This window comes from Leptidea sinapis, chromosome 9, assembly GCF_905404315.1.
Source record: "Leptidea sinapis chromosome 9, ilLepSina1.1, whole genome shotgun sequence".
NCBI classification, from domain to species: Eukaryota; Metazoa; Arthropoda; class Insecta; order Lepidoptera; family Pieridae; genus Leptidea; species Leptidea sinapis.
In genome coordinates, this window is record NC_066273.1 from 9,408,993 (window position 1) to 9,432,657 (window position 23,665).

Below are 23,665 nucleotides of genomic sequence, written 5' to 3' on the forward strand. Positions count from 1 at the left end.
CTCTGACACCGCGGGATGGTCGGCGGTGTTTTTCCGATGTCGTCAAGAGACGAGTTGGAGGCGAAAAGAGCGCACAGGAGCTCGGCTTTCTCTTTTGCCGTATGGGCCAGGGTGTCATTCCTCATGTGCAACGGCAGCATGGAGTGCTGGTTGAAGTTACCAAGAGCAGCTTTCGACAACGACCAGAACTTGAGTGTTCCGGTCGGGTAACTGGAAAGCTGCTCGCCTATTTTGACGACGTGCTTAGACTTCGCACGGGCGATTTGCCGCTTAAAAAATCTGGAGGCACGGCTATATTTCCTCTTAAGAACTTTGCAGTTCGGATCCTTTGTACCCAGCGCCGCAACCCAAGTTCGATACGCCTGTTTTTTGCAGTCAGATGCTGCTTTAACTGACGCATCGAACCAGGGCTGTGATCTGCCACCGATCGGAACTACAGAGCTTGGTATAAAAATATCCATGCCCTGCAGTATCACATCGGCTACTGCAACGGCGCAGGCACTAGGATCATCCGAAGAGAAACAAACCTTGCCCCAAGGGTAGGATGCAAAAAAGGAACGCATCCTATCCCAACCTGCTGACTTATAGTGCAAAACGCGGCGGGTCGCTGTTGGTCTGCGACGTTGGCGTCGGATAGGCACTACACTCCTGACCAGGCAATGGTCGGACGTTCCGAGAGGGGCGTCGACAAAGACCTGGTAACCATCGGGATGTGTAGTCAGCAGAAGATCTAATAAGAACGGCATGTGGCTATCCATATCCGGGAGCCGCGTCGGCGACTCAACCAATTGGGACAGACCATACGCCAATGCAAAATTATGCACAGATTGCCCTGCGTAGTCTGTGGTACGTGATCCAAGCCATTCGGCATTGTGCCCGTTGAAATCACCCAAGACTACGATTTCAGCGGAGGGGATCTGTGCAAGCACGTCGTCAATTGCCGCTTGAACGCAGCCCATGAGATGATCGGTTTCTGCGTTACCACTATGGGACCTGTAGACACACGCATAGATACGGACGCGGTCCTCTAGATCTACGCGGAGCCAGAGAGTAGACAGATCCCTACCCTCAAAATTGCCGAGACGGCGACAGCAGATATCCTCCCTAACGTACATACATACCCCGGCATGAGGTAAAAAATTGTGCTCAATTTTGTACCCGGGGTACGTTAAATATGACGTATCGCTAGGTCGAGATATATAAGGCCGGCTGCGCCGTCTCAAGGTGGTGGTGGACGGAGTTTAAATTGGAGTGAATTCCCCTGATATTGCAAAAGTCCACGTTGAGCGTGGAGCGGGGTGCCGTGGTGTTTCTGCCTCGTTTGTCCTCGGTCATGCGCGTTTCTGTGCCCACCCCAGAATACGAAGGGCAGCCAGAGCGAGAGTGCTCGGGGAGGGATTCTCCGGCTCTGGTAGAGCCGGTACCCTCCTGGGGTAATATCTCTTTATGGACCGCTCTCATATTTTGTTGGGGGGGAGGGGGGTAAGGGATGGCCTCCGGTCCTCGACACTAACCTATGCGAAACATAGCGGCACTAGGCCGCTACTTCACGCCAGTATTCTGTGCGAGTGTGGTAATTAACCCGGACGAGTTAACGTTGACGTCATAAGACGGCAGCGTGACTCTCCCACTTCTAAAAAGCCCTTAGTCGCCTCTTACGACACCCATGGGCCTGGGACTCCTCTATTCTTTTTACGCCCCGGGGAAAGTACAGGGCAAACATCAGCAGACCATCGGGGCTACTAAGACTATGACAGACCGTAGTAATTAATTTGATAAGATTACTGTGACCATGGGGGGCTACTAAGACTATGACAGACCGTAGTAATTAATTTCTTAAGATTACTGTGACCATCGGGGCTACTAAGACTATGACAGACCGTAGTAATTAATTTCATAAGATTACTGTGACTATCGGAGCTACTAAGACTATGACAGACCGCAGTAATTAATTTGATAAGATTACTGTGACCATGGGGGGCTACTAAGACTATGACAGACCGTAGTAATTAATTTCTTAAGATTACTGTGACCATCGGGGCTACTAAGACTATGACAGACCGTAGTAATTAATTTCATAAGATTACTGTGACTATCGGAGCTACTAAGACTATGACAGACCGCAGTAATTAATTTGATAAGATTACTGTGACCATCGGAGCTACTAAGAGTATAACAGACCGTAGTAATTAATTTCATAAGATTACTGTGACCACTGGGGCTACTACGACTACGACAGGTCATGGTAATTAGTTTCATAAGTTAACCGTTAGTTAATTAGATAAATTTTTTTCAACACAAAACAATGCTCATAACTAAATTTTCAATACTTAATATGAAAGCCGTTATTATTTAAATGATGCTTGTGGTGTGTACGGAAAATAAAAATCAATTACAAAACCAGTTAAACAGTTTATGAAGTTGTTTTATACAGAGAATTATAAGGAAAAAGATGACTATGGTAAAATGAGACAAAAAAAGCTCGTCTATATCAAACAGCACAGGACAGTGGTGAAATATTGCATTCATAAGATTCCGTGACTGCGGGGCTATGGTAATTAATCTACTTAGATTAACTATGAGAACCGGTAATTACTATAACTATGACTACGGCGGGTCGTGGAAATTAATTTCATAAGTCTACATGGGCTACCTACAACTTGGGTAACTACAATTAAAAGTGTCAATGTTACAATAATGTATCCTATTTAAGTATTTTTACTTTTGTATACGTACATATTTATATTAAATAAAGATAAATTGGCTCAGATGCCGTGTGCCAAGGAGAAATTGTTTTAATGTGACAGCATTCAAACATTTTAATGTATTTTTATGGCTAAACTTAATCTTGAAATATAGACCTTTTTGATTGATTATTTTTGATACCTATTCAATGCAAGTGATCCTTAAAGTCCTTGAAATACTTAAGATACAACAGGTGAATTATATAAAGTATTTATATTGAAATACATATCTAAAGGATTAGTATTTATAGAAGGTATAAGCTTATAGCTCCTCGCCTTGAGCAGTGAGGAGCTTATCACTCGAGAACAGCAATAACTAAAAAGAAAACTAGGCCTAGGCCTTGAAGATCGGGTTTCTTTAACTGAAATACTTATTTTTATTGTGTAGGTATTTAATAATATGGTTTGCCTCTTACTTTACATTATTATCAATAACTAGGTAGGTTTCCAGTCTGGAATGGGCGTGTACTTTAAGCCCGTATCACATAAAATTGTCACAACATAGGCATCTTTTGGTAGTTTTCCAGAGTTCAGTAGTTTAACAGCTGCAGCGACGTTAGCACCGCTTGTATATCCAACGAACAGGCCTTCCTTCGTACCGATCAGTTTCTGGTATTTCAAAGCTTCCTCGTCGGAAACAGCTACAGTTCCGTCCATATATTCAAATTTAAACAAATCAGGAACAACTCCGTAGCCAGATCCTTGTAGAATGTGTTTTGGCTTTACAATGGGACAACCTTTTATAGGCTCTGACCCTTCAGGTTCTAATACGTAGCATTTACAATTGGGATTATTTTCTTTTAAACACTTAGAGACACCGACAAATGTGCCAGCTGTACCCGTCGCAGCTACAAAAGCATCAACGCGATGTCCGGTCTGTCTCCAAATTTCTGGCCCAGTCGTTAGATAATGAGCTTCTACGTTATCTTGATTCATAAACTGTCTGACAAAATATTCTCCAGTCTCTTCAGCCATTTTTGTTCCAGCTTCCCTAGCAATAAGTGAATCGGCATGAGTTACATTCCCGTACGAACCTTCTACTTGGGGATGTTTGACACACGTCGCACCCAAAGCTTCCATGTGAATAGCACGCTGAATACTATTACCACTTGACATGTGAGCTACTAGTTCATGACCCAACACGGCACTAACAACAGCGAGACCGCATCCCTGGTTACCAGAGGTTACTTCAATGATTTTGCCGCCTGGTTTCAAATCTCCTCTTTCCCGTGCCTTTTGAATCATATGTATTGAAGATCTGCATTTCACGGAAGCGCCAGGGCTCATAAATTCACATTTCACTAAAACTCGCCCGGGTCCAGGATGAAGTCTGTCCAATGCAACCAAAGGAGTGTTCCCAATAAGCTCTAAAGCTGATGATTTGATTTCATTTGGAATTCCATTAATTTCCGACATATTTGAATTGTGATAATTGCATGGATTGAGAACGCCGGGAACGTAATAAGAGTCACACTATACGTCGGGGTACGACCGCTACAGTTTTTAGATTCGAAGTGAATGAGTACAGCATAATAAAAGTCGTCAGCGATTACGCATTATTTAAATTGGTTCTCGATATCCTTGTGAACCATTGGCTCGCTGAGTTGAAAATAATTCCTACAGTCACTTCTGTTTCCTTGGTTTTATGGATCATGACCCGCGTTTATTGTTTTTTTATTATACCAAACAATATATTTTGTAAACAGAAATATACATATATTTATATAAAATATGCGTGACATATTGTGCCTTAATTTTTTAATTTATTGATTCTGACTTAAATTATGAAAAACTTTTTGCCGACGCTCTTCTGTTTTATTCGTATTGTATGTTTGCGTGATCACTGAGAAGACTAAAATTAATAATAATAATAACTTGTATTTAAATTGCCAAGTTGGGCCGGAGGAGGATTCCAGATTGAACTCTAAATTATGAGCGCCATCGCAATTGTTGAGCTCATCACTTTGAGACCAGTAGTTTCATTAGTTACGGCGTCCTTCAAATCGACACACAATTATGCACATTAATGCTTCAAAAAGACGCTGTGGCCTACCCACTTACCGGGCATTCTGTCAATATTATGCCTAGAGCTATTGCTTACTGGATTATTAAAATTGTTATACAATACAATAATTAGTGAATTTTAAGTTATTTTGCTATCAGTATCTTAGGCACTTCACCTGGACACTGTGTCCTTATGGTACGTAAAAAGTTTCCGCAATTATACTCTTTGGTTGGGTCGATTTTGTGAGTAGGACTGGCCAGTTACTTCGAACAACCCAGCTACTGCTTTACCTGGGATGTTTGTAAGCTTTTCGGACTGACCTAGTTTTTTCGAGAATTTTTGCCCTATGGTTAGCATCCGCTGCATTAGTCCATTACTTCTATTGGGGGCTGAATTCATTTATTATTAATAATTATAGTAAACAAATTACAAATTAATTTGTACTTTTGTAGTAAGAATACCTAAAAAAATCTAAGTAGAAAAGTTTCATGTTTTGCATTTATTAATTTATGTATTGTTTGGTTCCGGTGGTGGATGTAGGAACCTATTTGCTAACATCTTGTTTTTTTCTCTATGATAATAAGGGACGAAACGAGCAGGAAGTTCAGCTGATGGTTATTCATACGCCCTGCGCATTACAATGCAGTGCCACTCAGGGTTCTCAAAAAACCCAAAACTTCTGAGCGGCACTACAATTGCGCTCGTCACCTTGACACATAAGAGGTTAAGTCTCATTTGCCCAGTAATTTCACTAGCTACGGTGCCCTTCAGACCGAAACACTGTAATGTTTACACATTACTGCTTCGGGGCAGAAATAGGCGCATAATCTAGCAGGCATCCTGAGCAAGGATATAATATACATGTTTATTACTTATGTAGGTACCTACAACGAATCCTATTAAATTCTATTAATTATCTACCAAATGTTGGCAACAGATGTCCGTCAAACAAAAAGTAAATAAATCGCTTCTCGAACATTCACACCTTCAAGGTGTTTGCGTAAATAAAATGCACCTATTATATTTATTGGAATCTACCAAGTAGCAACAGGTATTTTTTTTTTATTAATATTTATAACATTGGTGTTCATTTATTTAGGATATTGGGAAACACAAATATCGGAATGTAAGTACGTTTGTCCTTTGTTACAACATTCACAATTTTTTTTTAAATTATGGATTAGACAAGCAGGAAGTTCAGCTGATGGTAATTAATACGCCCTACCTATTACAATGCAGTGCCGCTCAAGATTATTGAAAAACCCAAAAATTCCGAGCGGCACTACAACTGCGCTCGTCACCTTGAGATATAAGATGTCAAATCTCATTTGCCCAGTAATTTCACTCGATACGACCCTTCAGACCGAAACACAGTAATGCTTACACATTACTGCTTCACGGCAGAAATAGGCGCCGCTGTGGTACCCATAATCTAGCCGGCATCCTGTGCAAATTAGCCTCCCACTGGTACTCTGTGAGTTGGATCTCAAAAATATATTCCTTTTAAATAATAGATACGTAAGTATCCATCCCTACTCTGTGATAGTAAAGTAAAAGTTGATTTGAATTGATATTTTTGCAACCAATGACTTACTAAATAATAAAATAATTGTATGTATATGTCTAGAGTCTGGACAATCAAAGTTCAAGTTAATTTAAACAACATTGATATGTTATTATCAATGACGTTCTACTTATATATCAATAATGGACATATCATTCAGGGTCTGATATCGGAACGACAAAAGTTTGCTTAAAGACATTGTACATAAACACATCAGCACACCTTTCTCCTCAGTCGTGTGTCAACTGTCATTATCCAAATCGGGCTCTAAATACAACATACGCAACCTGAACTCTGCTTGCTTATTCACCAAGAATATTTTATACAACTGGAGTAAATACGGTAACGTATGGATTTTTTTTTATGAAAATAAGGGACGAGACGAGCAGGACGTTCAGTTGATGGTAACTGGTACGCCTTGCCCATTACAATGCAGTGCCACTCAGGATTCTTGAAGAACCCAAATATTCTAAGCGGCACTACAATTGCGCTCGTCACCTTGAGACATTAGATGTTAAGTCTCATTTGCCCAGTAATTTCACTAGTTACGGCGCCCTTCAGACCGGAAATCAATAATGTTTACACATTAATGGATATATTAGTCGAAGCTTAATGTGGTGTATTTTGTGGCATGTTCCATATTTCGGCTTCGTTTTTATACGACGTGATTCGTCTATAGGTATTTATAGAACGTCATTGGTCATTTTCTACTGTCATTGTCGTGAGGAACCAGCTAATTTCCTTAACAACACTTTATCAAAAGAATTTGATCTAGATGTAGGATTATTACCATAGTCGAATGAGATATACAAGTATTGTCTTTTCTGAGTACTTTGCGACCAGCTTCAGCTACCTTTCTGAATGAAAACCAGATAATGGTCCCAGCGTAACTGTCGTATCATGGTATGGCACCACTCGCTTAGTGGCATATGAACGTATTGTGTGCGAAAAAAGACGGTTGCGACCTTTTGAAGAACAAGTTTTCTTGTTTTACTTTTAATGTATGTTTTTTTGCGTATGCACTTTATTAAAAGTTCCCTCTACCAGACTGACAAGGAAAAACTTGCTCTCCTTTATAAAGACAGTGACAAAACACACAGCATAGCAGATACCGTATTGAGAGTTGCGACACCTTCGGTATTCGAACCTAAAACCAGTTTCACCAACGGTTCGGAAGTTGTGCAAATTCTCACGAACAATGATGAAATTTTCGAAAATGTATTGACTATACACCGTTACAGTCTATATCTAAAATCAAAAATTTTTATTTCACATCACTCAAGCAATTACAAAATATTACAATACATTTGCATAACAAAAACAGAAGGGAAAAACAAATGTAACATAAGACAGTAAATAACGCTTATAAAAACTAGACTTATTATTATTTATTATGAGTACTTTCAATGTTATTTTAGTGAAAGAAAAATAGTAATTGAACGAGTGATGCAAAAATGGGTACCTCTCAGCATATGCTAGAGTAAGCGCTTTTCAGCGAAGTCCATTGCGACACAGCTCACAGTAAGACCTATATAATTGACGTAGTAATGTGCAAATTAGTGCATAGATTTTACAAAAGCGTTTGACACAATAGAACATTAGAAGCGGATGGAATACCAGAACGCTATATAAAAACAATCAGAAACATATATACAACTATTAAATTTATGTATATTTCCGTGTCATACGAAGTAGAACATATGTGCATTAGGAAAAAAAGTCTTCTAAGGATGTGGGAAATTTATTATTTTGTGTAAACAAAGACATGGAGACTTTTGGTCCAAGAGGAGATCAATTGAAATTATTGGCTTATGATTATACCTTAAACGCCGCAGAATATATTATATTTGCCACAGCCACACAAGCTATTTGAACTGAAACAGTTCAAGCTCTGTTTTGATTATTACTTTTTGTTATTATACATAAGAGCATATATAGCAAGCTACTGGAATCTCTGCCGAAATCATGTCCGTATGGATCTGAAGATATAAGTGTCATACCTGGGGGATGATTAATTGGGAAAGACTGGAAGACAAAACCAGCTCATAATTATTGTACAAAGGCTTTTCGTATGCATACAGTACCTATTTATGATAGGGGGTAAAAATATTTAGGTAAAATTAATTACATTACATAAATTGTAAATATCTCTAAAGCGCCTATAACATAAAAAATACGTATTTATTATGATCAGGGATTTGTGAGGAACTTGTTGCCTCGCGCAGCCAATTGTGGAATCATTGGCCGGCTGCAGTTTTCCCGAACCGATACGACTTAGGGACCTTCAAGCATAGACACTCCTCAGGGGAGTAGCTACTGCCGTATCTGGTGGTGGAGTTTTGGGATTTGTGAGAAATCTTAACCCTTATACTCCTGATTTTAAAGGCCGACAACGCAACTCTAGATCAATCTCATTCCTGGCGGTTGATATGGCGATATTACTTATTGAAAGTCAAAATCTCTCACTCATTCCAGTGGCGTAGCGTGCTTTGGCGTGGCTCATGTGGCGTGGTTAAGATTTCTCACAATAGAAAAAATATGTTTGCATAAAATTAAAAAAAATATATATTAATCATAATTACCTATCTGTTACTTTTTCCAAAACTTTTAGAGATAATTCAAATTAAACATATACCTTGCCTTTTTTTCGGCAAAGTTATTTAAACTTCTGAAATAAAAATAATTGGGGAAGTTTTAAATAATATTTCTTACGCATGTCGGGAGCCATCGTGGCCCCGTATAATTTATACGGCAGAGATTTATATATACTCATTCGAAAAAGTATGCCTCAGACCTGAGAAGAACGGGCGCAAGAAACACAGCGTGTATCACTTACCATAACGTAAGTCTCATGCCACCTTAATATATAAATAAAAAATGTATATCCCCTTTACTTATTAACGAACAAAAATAATATTGTGTTACTTTTCACTCTTGTCGGCTTGTCTGAAACAGCTGGGAAAATAAGAATTTATTAACACCATTATATCGATTACCCAACAAGCTCAAGGCCGAATACGCTTCTGTCGTAAGGTCACGATTAAATCTCATCAATGAGATGTGCGGTCGTCTAAATCGTATTTAAATAGTAGCCATCTATTTTCTTGGATTAAAATTTTGTAAAATATATGTTCCAAGGATAATGATTATTTTAAGACGCTGAGTTTTTTAGCTCCCGACATTGTTTCTGCAAATGTAAAAAACTTACGAGCTTATAGGTAGCCTAACATGACCACCATTGATACTTTTTTAAATACTAAAAGTTTGACAGAAAAGTTGTAGTTGATGGTTCACCGCTAGTTTTATTGTTTAAAAAACTTAGATATATATATTCTAGGAAATTATAACAAAAGGGGTTTTTCATAACGAATTTTAATACCACCATTCTAACTACATAGTTAACCATTAAATTAAATAGAATAATTTGCTGAACTTTTAAGAATAAATTTCAAACACAATGACTAATAATCGAACAGAAATCGGGCAGGGTAACGCCCTCACTCGTCAACGGTTGCAGCGGAAGTGTGTCGACGCAAAAAAAAAATCAAATTCAAAATTTCTATATTTGGTATTAAATTGTAACAAAATTACTTAAATCTACTTATTAAAGCAATTTACAATTAAGCCTTATATATGTAGGTATCAGAAAACTTATTTCTACAACCCTATCTACGTATTGAGGGATAAAACTTTATTATGCTTAAAAAAAAAACATACATGAGGTTTGTGGGGGGGGGGAATCCAGGAAACTGGGAAAACCTGGCTATTTGCTATTGATATAACGTAATATTAATCTATCACTTAACCTAACTTAAGACTAATGACTAGAACTTAAAAACTAACTTAAAAACTAAGGTGAATAAATACGTAGATATGTATACATACATATATAATATATAAATATAAGAGGGGTGTGGGGTGGGGGGGGGGGGATTTTGGGAAAGGGAAGGAGGGAGAGGGAATAGGAGGCCAGTTTTCGCCGTTATTTAATTCTTATAACTAAACCAATTTACAATATATTGGTTTTACATTTATTCAGACCTAGCTAGAACTCTGTGTGCGTGAGTGTGTGTTTGTCTATACGCTAGTGTTCTGTGAGCTCTAACCAGTTGTGATGTGGTAATGCATGTTTATAACGTTTTATGCTGAGGCAGTACTCTGTGAGTGACTTACGACTACAAGTCGACCGGAGGGCGGGGTTTATTCCGTCCTTCAGTCGGCGTAGCCCTCTGTAGAAGCTATGAGATATCTCTTGTATGTGTTGTTCTAGTGTTGGGATGTTTTTCTTTACATGAAGTCGTCTAAGATTTGTACGCGGGTGGGTCCGGTAGATGGTTTTAAGGGATCTATTTTGCACAGTTTGTAGTTTACGATAATTGTTTTGATTTGTGTTAATCCATACCGGACTTGCGTATGTCATGACCGGGCGTATGTACGACTGGTATAGTAGACGCTTGTTACTAGTTGAGAGAGTGGAATTCCTATAGAAAATGGGTCTCAACAGGCTCAAGGCAGTAAGTGCCTTAGAGCGGGCGTAATTAATATGAGGCGTGAAGGAAAGTTTCCGGTCGAGGATAAGTCCTAGGTATTTAGCCTGTGACTGCCATTCGACCGGGTGGTTATTAATATGTGGCTTTAAAGAGATATTGAGTTTACGGGAAGTTTTGTATGAGAAAAGAACCGCCTCGGTCTTTGTGTCATTGATTTTAAGCTTCCACTTAGAGAAGTAGTTGCTTACACAATGTAGGGCTGTATTAAGGTGTGAGACTATAGATTTGATGTTCTTACTGCTGCACAGATAAGCTGTGTCATCAGCGTACAGGGCGAGGACCGTGTTCGGAGGTTTTGGGATGTCTCTCATATAGAGTAAAAATGCCCTCGGTGCGATGATGGAGCCCTGTGGAACACCTGCTACTACTGGATGTGGGGAGGATAAACTATTTTTGACTCTAACTCTAAGAAATCTATTCGTAAGGAATGATTTTATTATTCTACAATATTCAAAGGGGACTTGTGCTTCGAATAATTTGTGAACTAAGGCATCATGCCAGACGGTATCGAAGGCTTTCTCAAGGTCGAGTAGAACCATACCAGTCTGGTGTCTCAAGTTAAATTGGTGTGTTATATGTTCGACTACGCGCGCCAGTTGGTGAGTAGTCGCGTGTGACCTTCGGAAACCGAATTGTTCGTCAGGTAGGTTTGATTCTATAAGTGAGTTTATTCTATTATTAATTAAAATTTCTAATATTTTACTTTGTGTGCAAAGTAAACTAATTGGTCTGTAGTTCGCGGGGGAGGTGGGATCTTTTCCCGGTTTGTGAATCGCGGTGATTACTGCTATTTTCCAGGACGAGGGAAAATAGGTAAGACGAAGGCACGCATTAAATATATTAACTAAGGTGTCTATTGCTTTTGAAGGGAGGTGTTTTAGAAGTATGTTCTGTATGTCGTCGTGCCCGGGGGCTTTTCGCGGTTTACAGGTTTTTAAAATTAATTTTACTTCGCGAGGTACAACTGGCGTAGGTGCGGTCGGTCCGTTTATTTTGTAAAGGTGGTCTAGAGACCGCGACACCTCGCGTTCGGTGTCGGGGTCGCTCAGATCCACGGTGAGTCTATGCTGTCGCTCGAAGTGTGTACCTAGGGCCTCGGCCTTTTCAGCGTCCGACCGGGCGGGGCCCGAGGGGGTGCTGAAGCAGGGTAGAGGGGTGTGTACGTTTTTGAGGCGTCTCGCGAACTGCCAGAGGGAATTGTCGCGGGTGTCAAGCGATTCGAGCTTTTTGTTCCATTCGTTGGAAGTGAGAGATTTTATTTTAAAAGATATTTGGTTTTGAAGTGAATTAATAATCGTGTTAAACCGACGCGTATGGAGTCTCTGTGCGTGATGTCGGTATTGGTTTTTTAGTTTGATAAGTCTTGTTATGTCGTGTGGAAGTTTGTTTGTTTGTTTCGGTGTGAACGTCGGGATGTTCGCGTTACGGGCTTTGATTATAGCGTCAGTCAGTGTTTGTATGGCGTTGTCCACTAATTCGGGTCGGTGTAATTTTAAGGAGCCGGGGGAGGGGAGGCCTTCGTTAATCTGTTTTTTATAAGTGTCCCATTTAGCATTACCGTATTTAAAAATAGGTCGCGAGATGCGCGGGATGAGGCTATTAATTTCGAAAATAATGGGACAATGGTCCGAGATAACGTCGTAAGTCAGTGGGTCTGTAACGTTTGTGATATTTTTGGCAAGGGTGAGTTGTAATTTAGCGGCAGAGTGCCTAGGGTTGGAGGGGAGGTGGGTCGCTTTGTCCGGAATTAAAATATTATATTCGTGACCTGCAAAGTGATTAAAAAGACGCGATCCATTGGAATTTGCTCGATTGCAATCCCAGTGTCTATGGCGGGCGTTAAAATCTCCGGAACAGATGACGGTGTTGCCGAGAGAGAGAGCTTTTGCGATGGCTGTCGTGATTCTACTGTCTTGCTTAGGGCAATAAAAGTTAACTATTGTGATGGGTGTCTGTCCGCGGTGAGACTCTAATCTAATTGCAATTATATCGCATATATCATGCTCCACCGGTGGGAGTGAATGATGCGATATATTTGACTTGACAAAAATTGCGACGCCACCTCGGGCGCGGTTGTCTGTCTGTCCGTCACGTCTGTAGCAGGTGTAACCGGGAATTGAAAAACGTCGTGCGGGAACGAGGTGTGTTTCTTGTATGAGTGTAATGTCGATGTTGTGTGTACCTAGGAAATGTATGAGTTCTCTTTTCCTACTCACAATACCGTTTATGTTAAGCGACGCTACTCGTAGAGGACGAGCAGTGCCAGTCGGGGGAGGGGTCGCCGTCTCTTCATCCATGGATGCTCAGGAACTCGAATACTGTGATGATTTGCTCCTCGTAGCTCATGCTACGGCGGAGCAGAGGCTTCAGCTGACCTGCGATTTTAATTAATTTTATAATTTCATGTGTTGTCATTTCCTCCGAGTCTGGCTCTTCGGTTGTTTTAAAGGCGGCTGAGTCTGTCTCGACTCTTTTAAAGCCACCTGGCATAGGGCCAGTGGACCTAAGGCCTGGGAAGATTTGTCTTCCGGACTGGGTGCCCGTGAGGGGCGGCGGTCCGGCAGTGGACCGCGTTGTGGGTGGCTGAAGGCCCTGTGGCTGAAGGCCTGACGGTGACGGGGCGTTCCCTGTCATAACTGAGTTCCACCCGCGGCCGTTCGCCATGTTCGATTTGAACATGCGGGGCTGGGGTGGTGCGCTTTGGCGGGTCTGGAAGCGCTCCTGGCGCTCCTTGACGGCCGCAAGGTAGAATGCGGCGTTGGGGGCACTGGCGGTACGAGGCCGCGTGCTCTCCGCCGCAGTTGCAGCACCGGACTGGAGCCTCCTCCTTCCGGTCGCACTCCGCTGTGAGGTGGGCTCCCGTGCACTTGACGCAGCGGGCGGCCCGGTTGCAGTTCCGTTCTGCATGTCCGAAAGTCTGGCACCTGGAACACATGGTGCCGTATTTATTATTTGGTTTGTATTTGTAGATTCGCACCGATTGGTGGCAAATATATTTAATTTTCCTGAAGGCACCGATATCAGTGCTCTTCGGGAGCGTCACTTGGTACCTTGGTACCAGTGCATCGCCCTTGAAGGCGACAACTTTCGTGGGTTTGAACCCCAGTTCTAGGAGTGCACTACCTAGCTCCTCTGCGGAGCTGTAGTACAGCCCTTGGACGACAGAGATGTGAGCTCTGTCGTCCTTATCCGTGTATGTGTGGAACTGCAAACGTTCCACACCTTTGAGCGCTGCAAGGGCCGATTCTTTATCGGCCTTAGTCTTGCAGGACAGCTGTGCCATATGTGGCTGGATGTTAAAATTAAAATTTTTAATGCCCGCGGCGATAAGCGCCGCTCGGCATCTTTCAAAATCGAAGTTCTCCTTAGAGATAACTATTGGAGTCGGCCTCGCCTGTGAGGGCTTGGCCGTTACCTTGGCTCCCGGTGTCTCCTGTACCGGGAGCGGCTTAAATACGTTGGCCGTCGCCAACGGCTTGGGGCGTCCGTTGTCCGGGCGCGGCTTGGCCGCACGACGCCGCGTCACGGCGATCCAGTCCGGCAGGCCGCCGTGCAGCCGCTGGCCGGACTCCTGCTCCGGCGGCGAGGCCGGGCTGTCCATGTCCATTTCGGCGATCACCTTCGCCGCGGGTTGCTCACCGGGGCTAGGGCAGCCCCTCTTCATGTCCTGCGACACAGAGTTCAACACACTAATTAATAAACTGCTTCGAAACCGTTAAAAAGCGCGCCAAAGGGGCGCGTGTAATTAATAAAACTCGGAATTGTAATAATAATTTCAGCAAAAACCAGCGCGCAAACACGTCTCGTCCGTTCAAGCGCAGGTAGCGGAATCCCGACCAACCACCAGTGTGTCGACGCCAGGGAGACATCGCGTTTTATAGACATCTTCACCCTGTCCACCTGGCACTGTCAACACGGCCTTTCCTGACAGGAGGCCGTCCTCGGGCTCCTTAATCTTCTTACTCAGGTGATCCATTCCCAGAGTTGGCAACGACCTCTGTGTTCCAGACGCGCTGGGTTGTGGCTCCACCACGTCATCAGGCAGGTCCACAGCGGAAGATTGGATGACACTCGGAGCAGTGCTCTTCATCCTCATTGTCAGACTCTGTAATTACAAAACTACAGCACAAAACGGTGTTCAACAATAATAAAACAGATTAGGAAAACTTCGGGTCAATAATTTATTCATAACAATTTTGAAAGTTATATAAGTCAAGCTCGCTCAACATTCTAAACACAAGCTGGAAAAATAAACTAATAGCTGTACCGTTCACCCGGGGCAGTTCGCGTGCCACCTCTTGACTCGCTAGAGAACTACGCGCCCTTTCGGGGCAGTAAGACATAACTTTGCGTGTGGATCGGTTCCAGATGAAAGCATATTCCAACCGAAACTACCAATATCATACAGAAAATTGTTTGTCACTACGAAATCACGATTCGTCAGCAGCAAACCCATGTGGCATAGCCGGATCGCAAGAGACGTCCTATGCAGTATCCAATAATATAAAACCACACTTGGAAGAGTGGTATTACAAGACCAAACTTGCTCTTTTGGTTATCCCTTTCAGATATGTATATAAATAAAGAGTCTAACAGACATAGAACAACAATCAGATGCCATAGCACATTCTACTTAAATTGTTTGACCAAAATATAATTTAAAATCATTCGCCTTGTAAAAATCAAAACACAAAGCTAGAAACAACTATATGTGAGTGAAGTCTGCAAGAAAGTACTTATGTACTCCTGTTCGAAAAGGCACAAAAAGCTTTTCTTAGGTACCTTTACAAACGTTTGCATGATGGATACTATACCCCTATATGTATCCCACGAAATTTCTTCTGGGTACATTAGGCTACAACTCCCTCGAGCTTAGGCGAACGCGGCAGCAGCTCACAGTTATGTGCAAAGTTCTGAGATGTTATTAAGATGCGCCGAGTTTGCATGTACAATCTTTTTACCGGACAATAATTTTCGAGGCGCGGGCATAGATTATTCGCGAGTCGGGCACTTCGTACTGTGGTGCACCAACTCATCTATACCAAAGAATATAAAATAGTACAAGTACTATACTGAGGGAAACCTCAGCAGAGAAATCTGCTCTCAACGCTCTTCTAGAAGCTAACCCTGCTTGTCATATATTTGCGGATGGATGGCAGACGATTTTAAAAGAGTGCGAGAGAGGAGATTCGTTTGTGTGAGAGTACTGGATGAACGGTATTTGGATGTTTATTTGTTAGTTAATAACATTAAATTTTGTATTTATTTACTAATATTTGTGTAATATGTAATGTTGTTCATTTGTAAATAATTACTTAGGTACTATAACATTTTAATTGGCTCATTCCGTTCTATTAAAGTATAAAATATGTATGTAGGCCAATCCATTATTTGAATTCTTTTTTGGAAGTAATTAAGAAATTGTAATTTACCTTATCAATAAGTAAGTATAGTCATAATAGTGCCACAAAATAATGTATTCAAGGAACATACAAAATTGTCGACGCCTGAAAAGTGTACTTAGCAACATTGTATAACCAATGAGGTGCTCGACGTAAATGACAGGTGTTAACTTACTGAAGTAAATGAAAGAGACGTTGCTTATTTAATAACTTACATAAATAAACCTTTAATAATAGTTTAGAAGATTTAATGGTTTTATCGAAATATTTTTTCGTAAATGTGTAGTTATCACTCTTTGTAGCGTGAGTGTACTTGTTACTTGTACAACGATTCTAGTGCTCTCAGTTGTTGCGACGAAATACATTTCTTCTTTTAGGTTTTTTATAATTTAACGGACTACCTATTAAATAGAGATAATTTATTTAAAAAATTTAAATAATCTGCATCACATACTATAGTTTTTATTTCGTACTCACAAGAATCATTGTCTGGTTGCGACCACCACTTTTACGACTTAGTGCCAAAACACTCTGTATATATAAATTTATATATAAAAATTCGTGTCACGTTGTTCATCTGCGATGAACTCCTAAACTTCTGAACCGTTTTTAATTAATGCATACTATATGTAGTTTGATCCAACTTGGGAGATAGGATAGTTATGATTTCGATTCGTGATCCTTAACATGTTTTAATTTCAAATTTTAAGCGTCGCAAATATGTCGTTCTCGTAGAGTTACATCTTTGTGCCGTTTTGGTATCCAGATACTTGGCCCGTGGGGGCCAGAGGCGCGGAGAATGTACAAAGTACTATCTACGCGCCTCAATAGGGCTACTTGTAACCCAAGTGCTGTCAGCTATTTCGGTACACGGAACAGCCTAGCTATCCAACGCGGCAACGCTGCCAGTATTCTTGGTACACTTCCCCGCAATGATAGTTTTAATTTAATGTGATCATAGATAGTATTGTAAATATAATCATAAAATTTCATTTGTTTGAATAAATTGATACCAATGTCTAATGACATTATTTTTATAATCAGACCTCATGTAGAAAGTTCCGTTATCAGAATGAGCTCGCAATCAGAACATATATTTATAGTTCTTTATATTTATTACTAGCTGACCCGACAGACGTTGTTCTGTATATAATAAATAAAATAATGTTTTTATATGAATTTGTCAATAATATATATAATAACATCAAAAATTACTTCGTAAAATATGCACCCTGCTGTCGTAATGAAATTGTTTCACAGCAGAACTGTCAAACCGTGCGTCAAAAAATTCTTTCATAGAAATAATGTATGGACACATCAAAGGAAAAAAAATTGTTGTTTTTATTTAATTTAGCAGAATTTTCCTATTTATTCAACTTTTAAACCTTCTCTGGACTTCCACAAATAATTCAAGACCTAAATTAGCCAAATCGGTCCAGCCGTTCTCGAGTTTTAGCGAGACTAACGAACAGCAATTCATTTTTATATACATAGATGACGTATTATTGACATTAAATAATTGCTAATCATTCTGTTTGAACGTAATTAATCTATTTTTCAACACTTTCTGTTAGATCTTATCTGTTACATTGCTCTTAAGCTTATAATCTATACTTACTTTATTACTAGCTTAGCGAAACTCTCAAAGAAAAAAGCGATTGTATGAAACGTGCAGTCATTGATTAATTGACAGATGACGGCTATAATCTTGTAAAAACGGAGATAGCCGAAATCATTGTTCGCTTTCAAACTTAGCCGGATTATACTTCGTCGCCATAGTGACATGTACCATAGTATTGTTATTGCTATTTCAAACTTCTATCAAATCACTGCACGTTTCATACTAAACAAAATTTCAATTTTTGCTTAGGCAGTCCCGCCCCTTATCACGTAGTATTTACATCCTCTTTGTCTATTACCTTTAAGAAAATGTGAATAGTATTCATTCATCTGTAAGTAATTATTTAATTTAAAAATAGTTATTCAAATTTCAGAATTTATTAGCTATGATATGAATTAGTAAATATATTTCTTATATATTTATAATTTGAAGTACTTATATGTAATATTTTTTATGATATTGGCTGTGTGTTCATCATTACACTACAGTCTGCACCACTGGATCTGCCGTCCGCATTATAGATAAGTCGCTAATGCATCTATTTATGGATTAACGTCGCCTGACAGCCGTACTATTAGACACTCTAGGATTATTCATCCTTTCTAGAACACCTGTATAACACTAGTATCTAAGTTAAGAGTAAGATTGTACTCCTTATTGAAAGTCGTGTGTATTACCCAGACCTGGATCCCTTAACTCCACATCTCATCAGGTGCAGCGAAGACTGCCGAAAACCTGAAGCGGAAGAAGTGTGCATCACTCGGTCAAGGATACTTATTTATTCCCTTTGGGGTGGAGACGATGGATCCTTGGGCTTAATCGGAGATCAAAGAGTTATCTAGGCTATTAAGGCATGTTTGTTCTCAGGTCTGAGGCATTCTTTTGGAAAGGGTCTTTGGGTGGTAGTTTTTGACTTTCAATAAGTGATTTTATATCCTATTTTGAATAAAAATATTTGAATTTGAATATCCAGGCGCCTTACCGATGTGGTCTGGTACTTACCTCTGTCAGAACATAAGAATGGTCATACAGAGTAATGTTGCCAGATTCATGGGCACCTCTAACCTGCCGAGTGCAATCTTAATGATTTCTAATACTTTAATAGATTTTAATCATATCAACATTATCACATATGATTTGTTTAATAGAAGTTTTATAATAGGATTAGAATGATTGATTATTTATGAACATTATTGTAATAAATGACAAAAGTAACACTTACATGTTCATTAAAAATGATGACATTCAAAAATTTATTAACCACTGAATTAACATACATTATTTTTAACCTTAGATTAAGTATTTGTCTCCACTGCGCTCCAACAAGATATCTTCCGCAGGCGTAGTCGCAAAGTGCAGCAATTAATACTACGCCCAAGTGGGCGTACTCGAGCCAGTCTCGAACAATGTGTGTCGTTGACGTGCCACATGTGCTGTTAAACTATGCTAATAATTGTAAAAATAATATATTGTAAAAAGAATACTACAAGAAATAAGAAAGATCCTGGGATCACATATCATCGGAATTTTTTATTTTATTAAATTCAATGTAAAATAACACAAAACGTATGTTAAAATTTGTAAGATGGCATTGAGTGTTAAGATACAACGCAAAAATCTTCTAATAGTTCTTAATAAATAGCTATTGTTCTTAGGTAGTGCGGTATCTATTTGGAGCGTAGCGGAGACCAATCCAGAACCTAAGTTATTAAAATTTTGTAAGGTAATTGAAATTAACATTTTATTTCAAAATCAACACTTACCAACCGTCCAAACGTTTATGGTAAAAGCAAAAAAAATTTTTTTTTTATAAAATCTTTACATTTACCAACCCGTGTTGGTGCATCCTAAGATTTACATACATATATAACATAGCTATGTAATTACGCTTGCAACGCTTCGGATATTGAAGGACTTGTGCAGCATAGGGTGCAAATGATGGCAAAACGATTAATTAATTAAGAATGTAATAGGTATTGAAAAATTATTACCAAATATTTCATTGAGAAAGCGATGACGAGATGTTGATTGGAATAGTTGCAGGGTGTGGAAGACTTTCCGCAGTATGATACTTAAACTAAACTCACCATAATATGAACGCGTTCTTTCACTATTTTTACTCGCTGGTGGTCCCGGCCGTTCCTAATATACTATCTACAGATAAGAGATAAATTACTACCTTCTACTGTAAGTGATTAGCTAATCTGAAGCTGTCCAAATATACGCAATAAGTCATTCTTATCGCCTTATATTGGGACGCGTGAATTGCAATTTCCATACTTTATATCGCTAGTAAGCTATACGTCGTCCCATTGACAGACAGCGTACACGGATAAGGTGAGTTACCGTCGGTAAGTTTATTGGGACAGAAAAGTCAACGATAAATACGATTTTTATCTCAAGTAATAGATACTGAATATTGGGAACGGTCGAAGTAAGCATGTTACTTCTTGCTTGATGAAGAAATGTAAAACTGCCTTCACGAAACGTCCTACGTGATCGTTTGTCCTCCTAGTCCATGAAAAAAACGTCAGGAATCTTATGTGAGGACTTTTACCTAGACCTTAAGCAATTTTGAGGTAAAAAAAAACCACCGCCCATCTTATACAGCAATTTACTTATCAACCTATTTACTAAGCATTAAACACATACAAACACACACACACAACGTATATATATAATATTTTACATTTATTATAAGTTTTAAAGTATGTTTAAATAATTAATAATGGTCTGAATAATAATTAATTAATTAATTATTATTCATTAATTAATTAATTAAAAAATTAATAATTAATTAATTAATTATTATTCAGACCATAATTTGTCGAGAAACCACTGACTGAAACCGTTGATTTTTATTCAAATTAACTAATAATATACTAGTATAGAATATAATACACATAGTAAATGTTATAACTTAAGTTGTATGCAGTGAGTGTGACGAAATGAAAATTGTTCTTGTTTAGATTTCTATGGTGAGACTCATTCAGTATTCCACTTGGCTCTGGTATCGCTATAAGCTAATATGACTCCGTGTCGCCTTACATAACAGTGTAGCACCAAAACAAGTCGATTAACGTGTAAATACATAGCCCGCACACACACACTTACACTACTACAGGCCGAAAGGCGGCCATTATGAGAATTGTCATCGTCTGTAACAGATCAGTTTGTGTCTGAATAAAATATTTTAAAAATCCCGTCGTGCATTGTGAAAAAGTGTAAAAACGATACTATATAAGTATTTGTGGCCATATAGCCACATATCATATATTACATGATTATTTAAGGGAGAAAAATTTTTGTAACTAGTATCCCCCGTAACCGCACACACGCTAGCATAACGGTGCTTTACTTGCTAATATCACGGCGCGGAGTCCTTCTTTTTTTACTCGTCCGTGTCTAGCTTTATAAACTACGCTGATATGAGATCTACCTTTTTACAACTACAAGAAATACCTAATGTCTGAACACTGACCCCAATACCAAGATAAATCTAAAAAAATGTGTCTGTGTAATCTTTACGCGCGATTGAAGTTAAACTTAATAATAATAATTAACTTTACGAATAATTAATAGATACATAAATACATTATATTTATATACATTCATTAAAGCCGTGTTACCAACTAAGCATTCACGTATTGCTGAAGAGCTAGGACCATTGTTAGATTTTTTGCTATTTTTTTTCTCGGAAACGCTAACGATATATGCTCAACTTTTGAGCAAAGTTGAAATTTCATTCTCTACCTAGAATAAAATCTTTTATAACTATATAATTTGAACACATGAGACTTTATTTATTTTAAAAAGAATGATATAGGGTTATATTGATATTGTTCATTAGAAAATAATCACTTTTTACAGGCCACGTCATTATCAGGTTCTTGATTTTCTCTATTATTCTTATTTATCAATGAGAGAGTAAAAGGTTCTGTTTGATTTAAGTGATTATTATATTCATTTTATATTCTATTTATAATTTATAATACCACTTGCACGTTTCTAAAAATTTTCATTCATTAAATAAAATAATTGAAAATAAGAAATTGATGGAGAGTTTATTAATTACCACAAATAAATATGACATTTTTATTGAATATTAACGAATATGGCTGTATGGGCAACAACCCTTTGCCTGTCTTAAAAATGGACGAAGAAACCAAAAACTGGATGATACAGAAACGTGACGCCATCTTGCCGTAACAGACTTCCGTTACGCCATCTTGTCGTAACTTTCGTTTTCCAGTTAACTCGTAGTCACGCCCAAAGAAGTTTTACTTCAAAAAAAATTGTATTAATTATTAATCCACTAATTTACGATTACAGAACACACAAAATATGTCAAGTGTATTTTAAACCCGTATCGCATAGAATTGTCACAACCCATGCATCCTTGTGTAACTTTCCCGAGTTCAGTAATTTCACAGCTGCAGCGACATGTGCACCACTTGTGTATCCAACGTACAAGCCTTCCTTAGTTCCAATCAGTTTCTGGTACTGCAGCGCCTCTGCGTCGGTGACAGTTAGAGTTCCATCCAGATATTCAAATTTAAATAAATCAGGTACAATACCGTAACTGGAACCTTGCAACATATGCTTTGGCTTTACAATTGGACAGCCTTTAATAGGTTCACAACCCACCGGCTCAACGACGTAACATTTGCACTCGGGATTCATTTCTTTCAAATATTTGGACACACCAACAAACGTTCCTGCAGTACCAACTGTTGTTAAAAATGCATCAACACGATGCCCCGACTGTCGCCATATTTCCGGTCCAGTTGATAAATAATGGGCTTCCACGTTATCGTTGTTCATCAACTGACCAACAAAGTATGATCCAGTTTCTTCTGCCATTTTCGTTGCTCTTTCTATAACAACAGATACATCAGCAAATGTTACATTTCCGTACGAACCTTCTACTTGAGGATGTTTGATACACGTGGCACCCAAAGCCTCCATGTGTATAGCACGCTGTCTAGTGTTACCACTTGACATGTGAGCTACTAGTTCATGACCCAACACGGCACTAACAACAGCGAGACCGCATCCCTGGTTACCCGAAGTCACTTCAATGATTTTGCCGCCTGCTTTCAAATCTCCTCTCTCCCGCGCCCTTTGTATCATATGCAAGGACGATCTGCATTTAAGTGAAGCACCAGGGTTCATAAATTCACATTTTACCAGAATACGCCCGGGTCCAGGATGAAGCATGTCTAACGCTAGCAATGGAGTGTTTCCGATGAGCTCCAATGCTGAGGATTTTATATCTTCTTGAACCACTTCAGACATATTTGATAGACTGTTAATTACTTCTTAAGTTTATTTATTAAGATTAGTCTTGTAATAATACGAGTAAAACAAAGCGCACTATAAATATCTGCTGCTCGCTACTGAGATAATATTACAACTGAATTATCTACAACAAACAATATATCCTCTTCAAGTTCTATCAACTATCTAGAAGAGCAAAAAATATACACTTGCGAGTCGAGAGATTCGTGAATATTATTTATTAAATAAATAACAATATGAACGGACGTCTGTACATTGATAAAGTTTGAGATAAAACTATTTAATATTAAACACAATATTTTATACTATTTAGGTATTATTATGGATATACTTATCATTTTCAGACATTTTGTCTGTATTTTCGTGCGTTTATCTAATCTCTAATATATAAAATTCTCGTGTCATGGTGTTAAACATTGAACTCCTCCGAAACTACTTGACCGATTCTCATGAAATTTTGAGTGCATATTGGGTAGGT

At 39.1% G+C, this 23,665-nt stretch overlaps 2 protein-coding genes across 2 annotated transcripts; both read right to left on the reverse strand.

Annotated features, from left to right (window-relative positions):
• Positions 1-2,988: 2,988 nt before the first annotated feature.
• On the reverse strand, positions 2,989-4,257 carry LOC126966256 (uncharacterized). The gene has a single exon (XM_050810230.1). It carries the CDS (start codon positions 4,158-4,160, stop codon positions 3,180-3,182), a length of 981 nt encoding a protein of 326 aa, XP_050666187.1. The 5' UTR covers positions 4,161-4,257; the 3' UTR covers positions 2,989-3,179.
• Positions 4,258-21,929: 17,672 nt separating this feature from the next.
• LOC126966258 (cysteine synthase B-like) lies at positions 21,930-23,255 on the reverse strand. Its single transcript, XM_050810236.1, has one exon. It carries the CDS (start codon positions 23,182-23,184, stop codon positions 22,234-22,236), a length of 951 nt encoding a protein of 316 aa, XP_050666193.1. The 5' UTR covers positions 23,185-23,255; the 3' UTR covers positions 21,930-22,233.
• Positions 23,256-23,665: the final 410 nt, after the last annotated feature.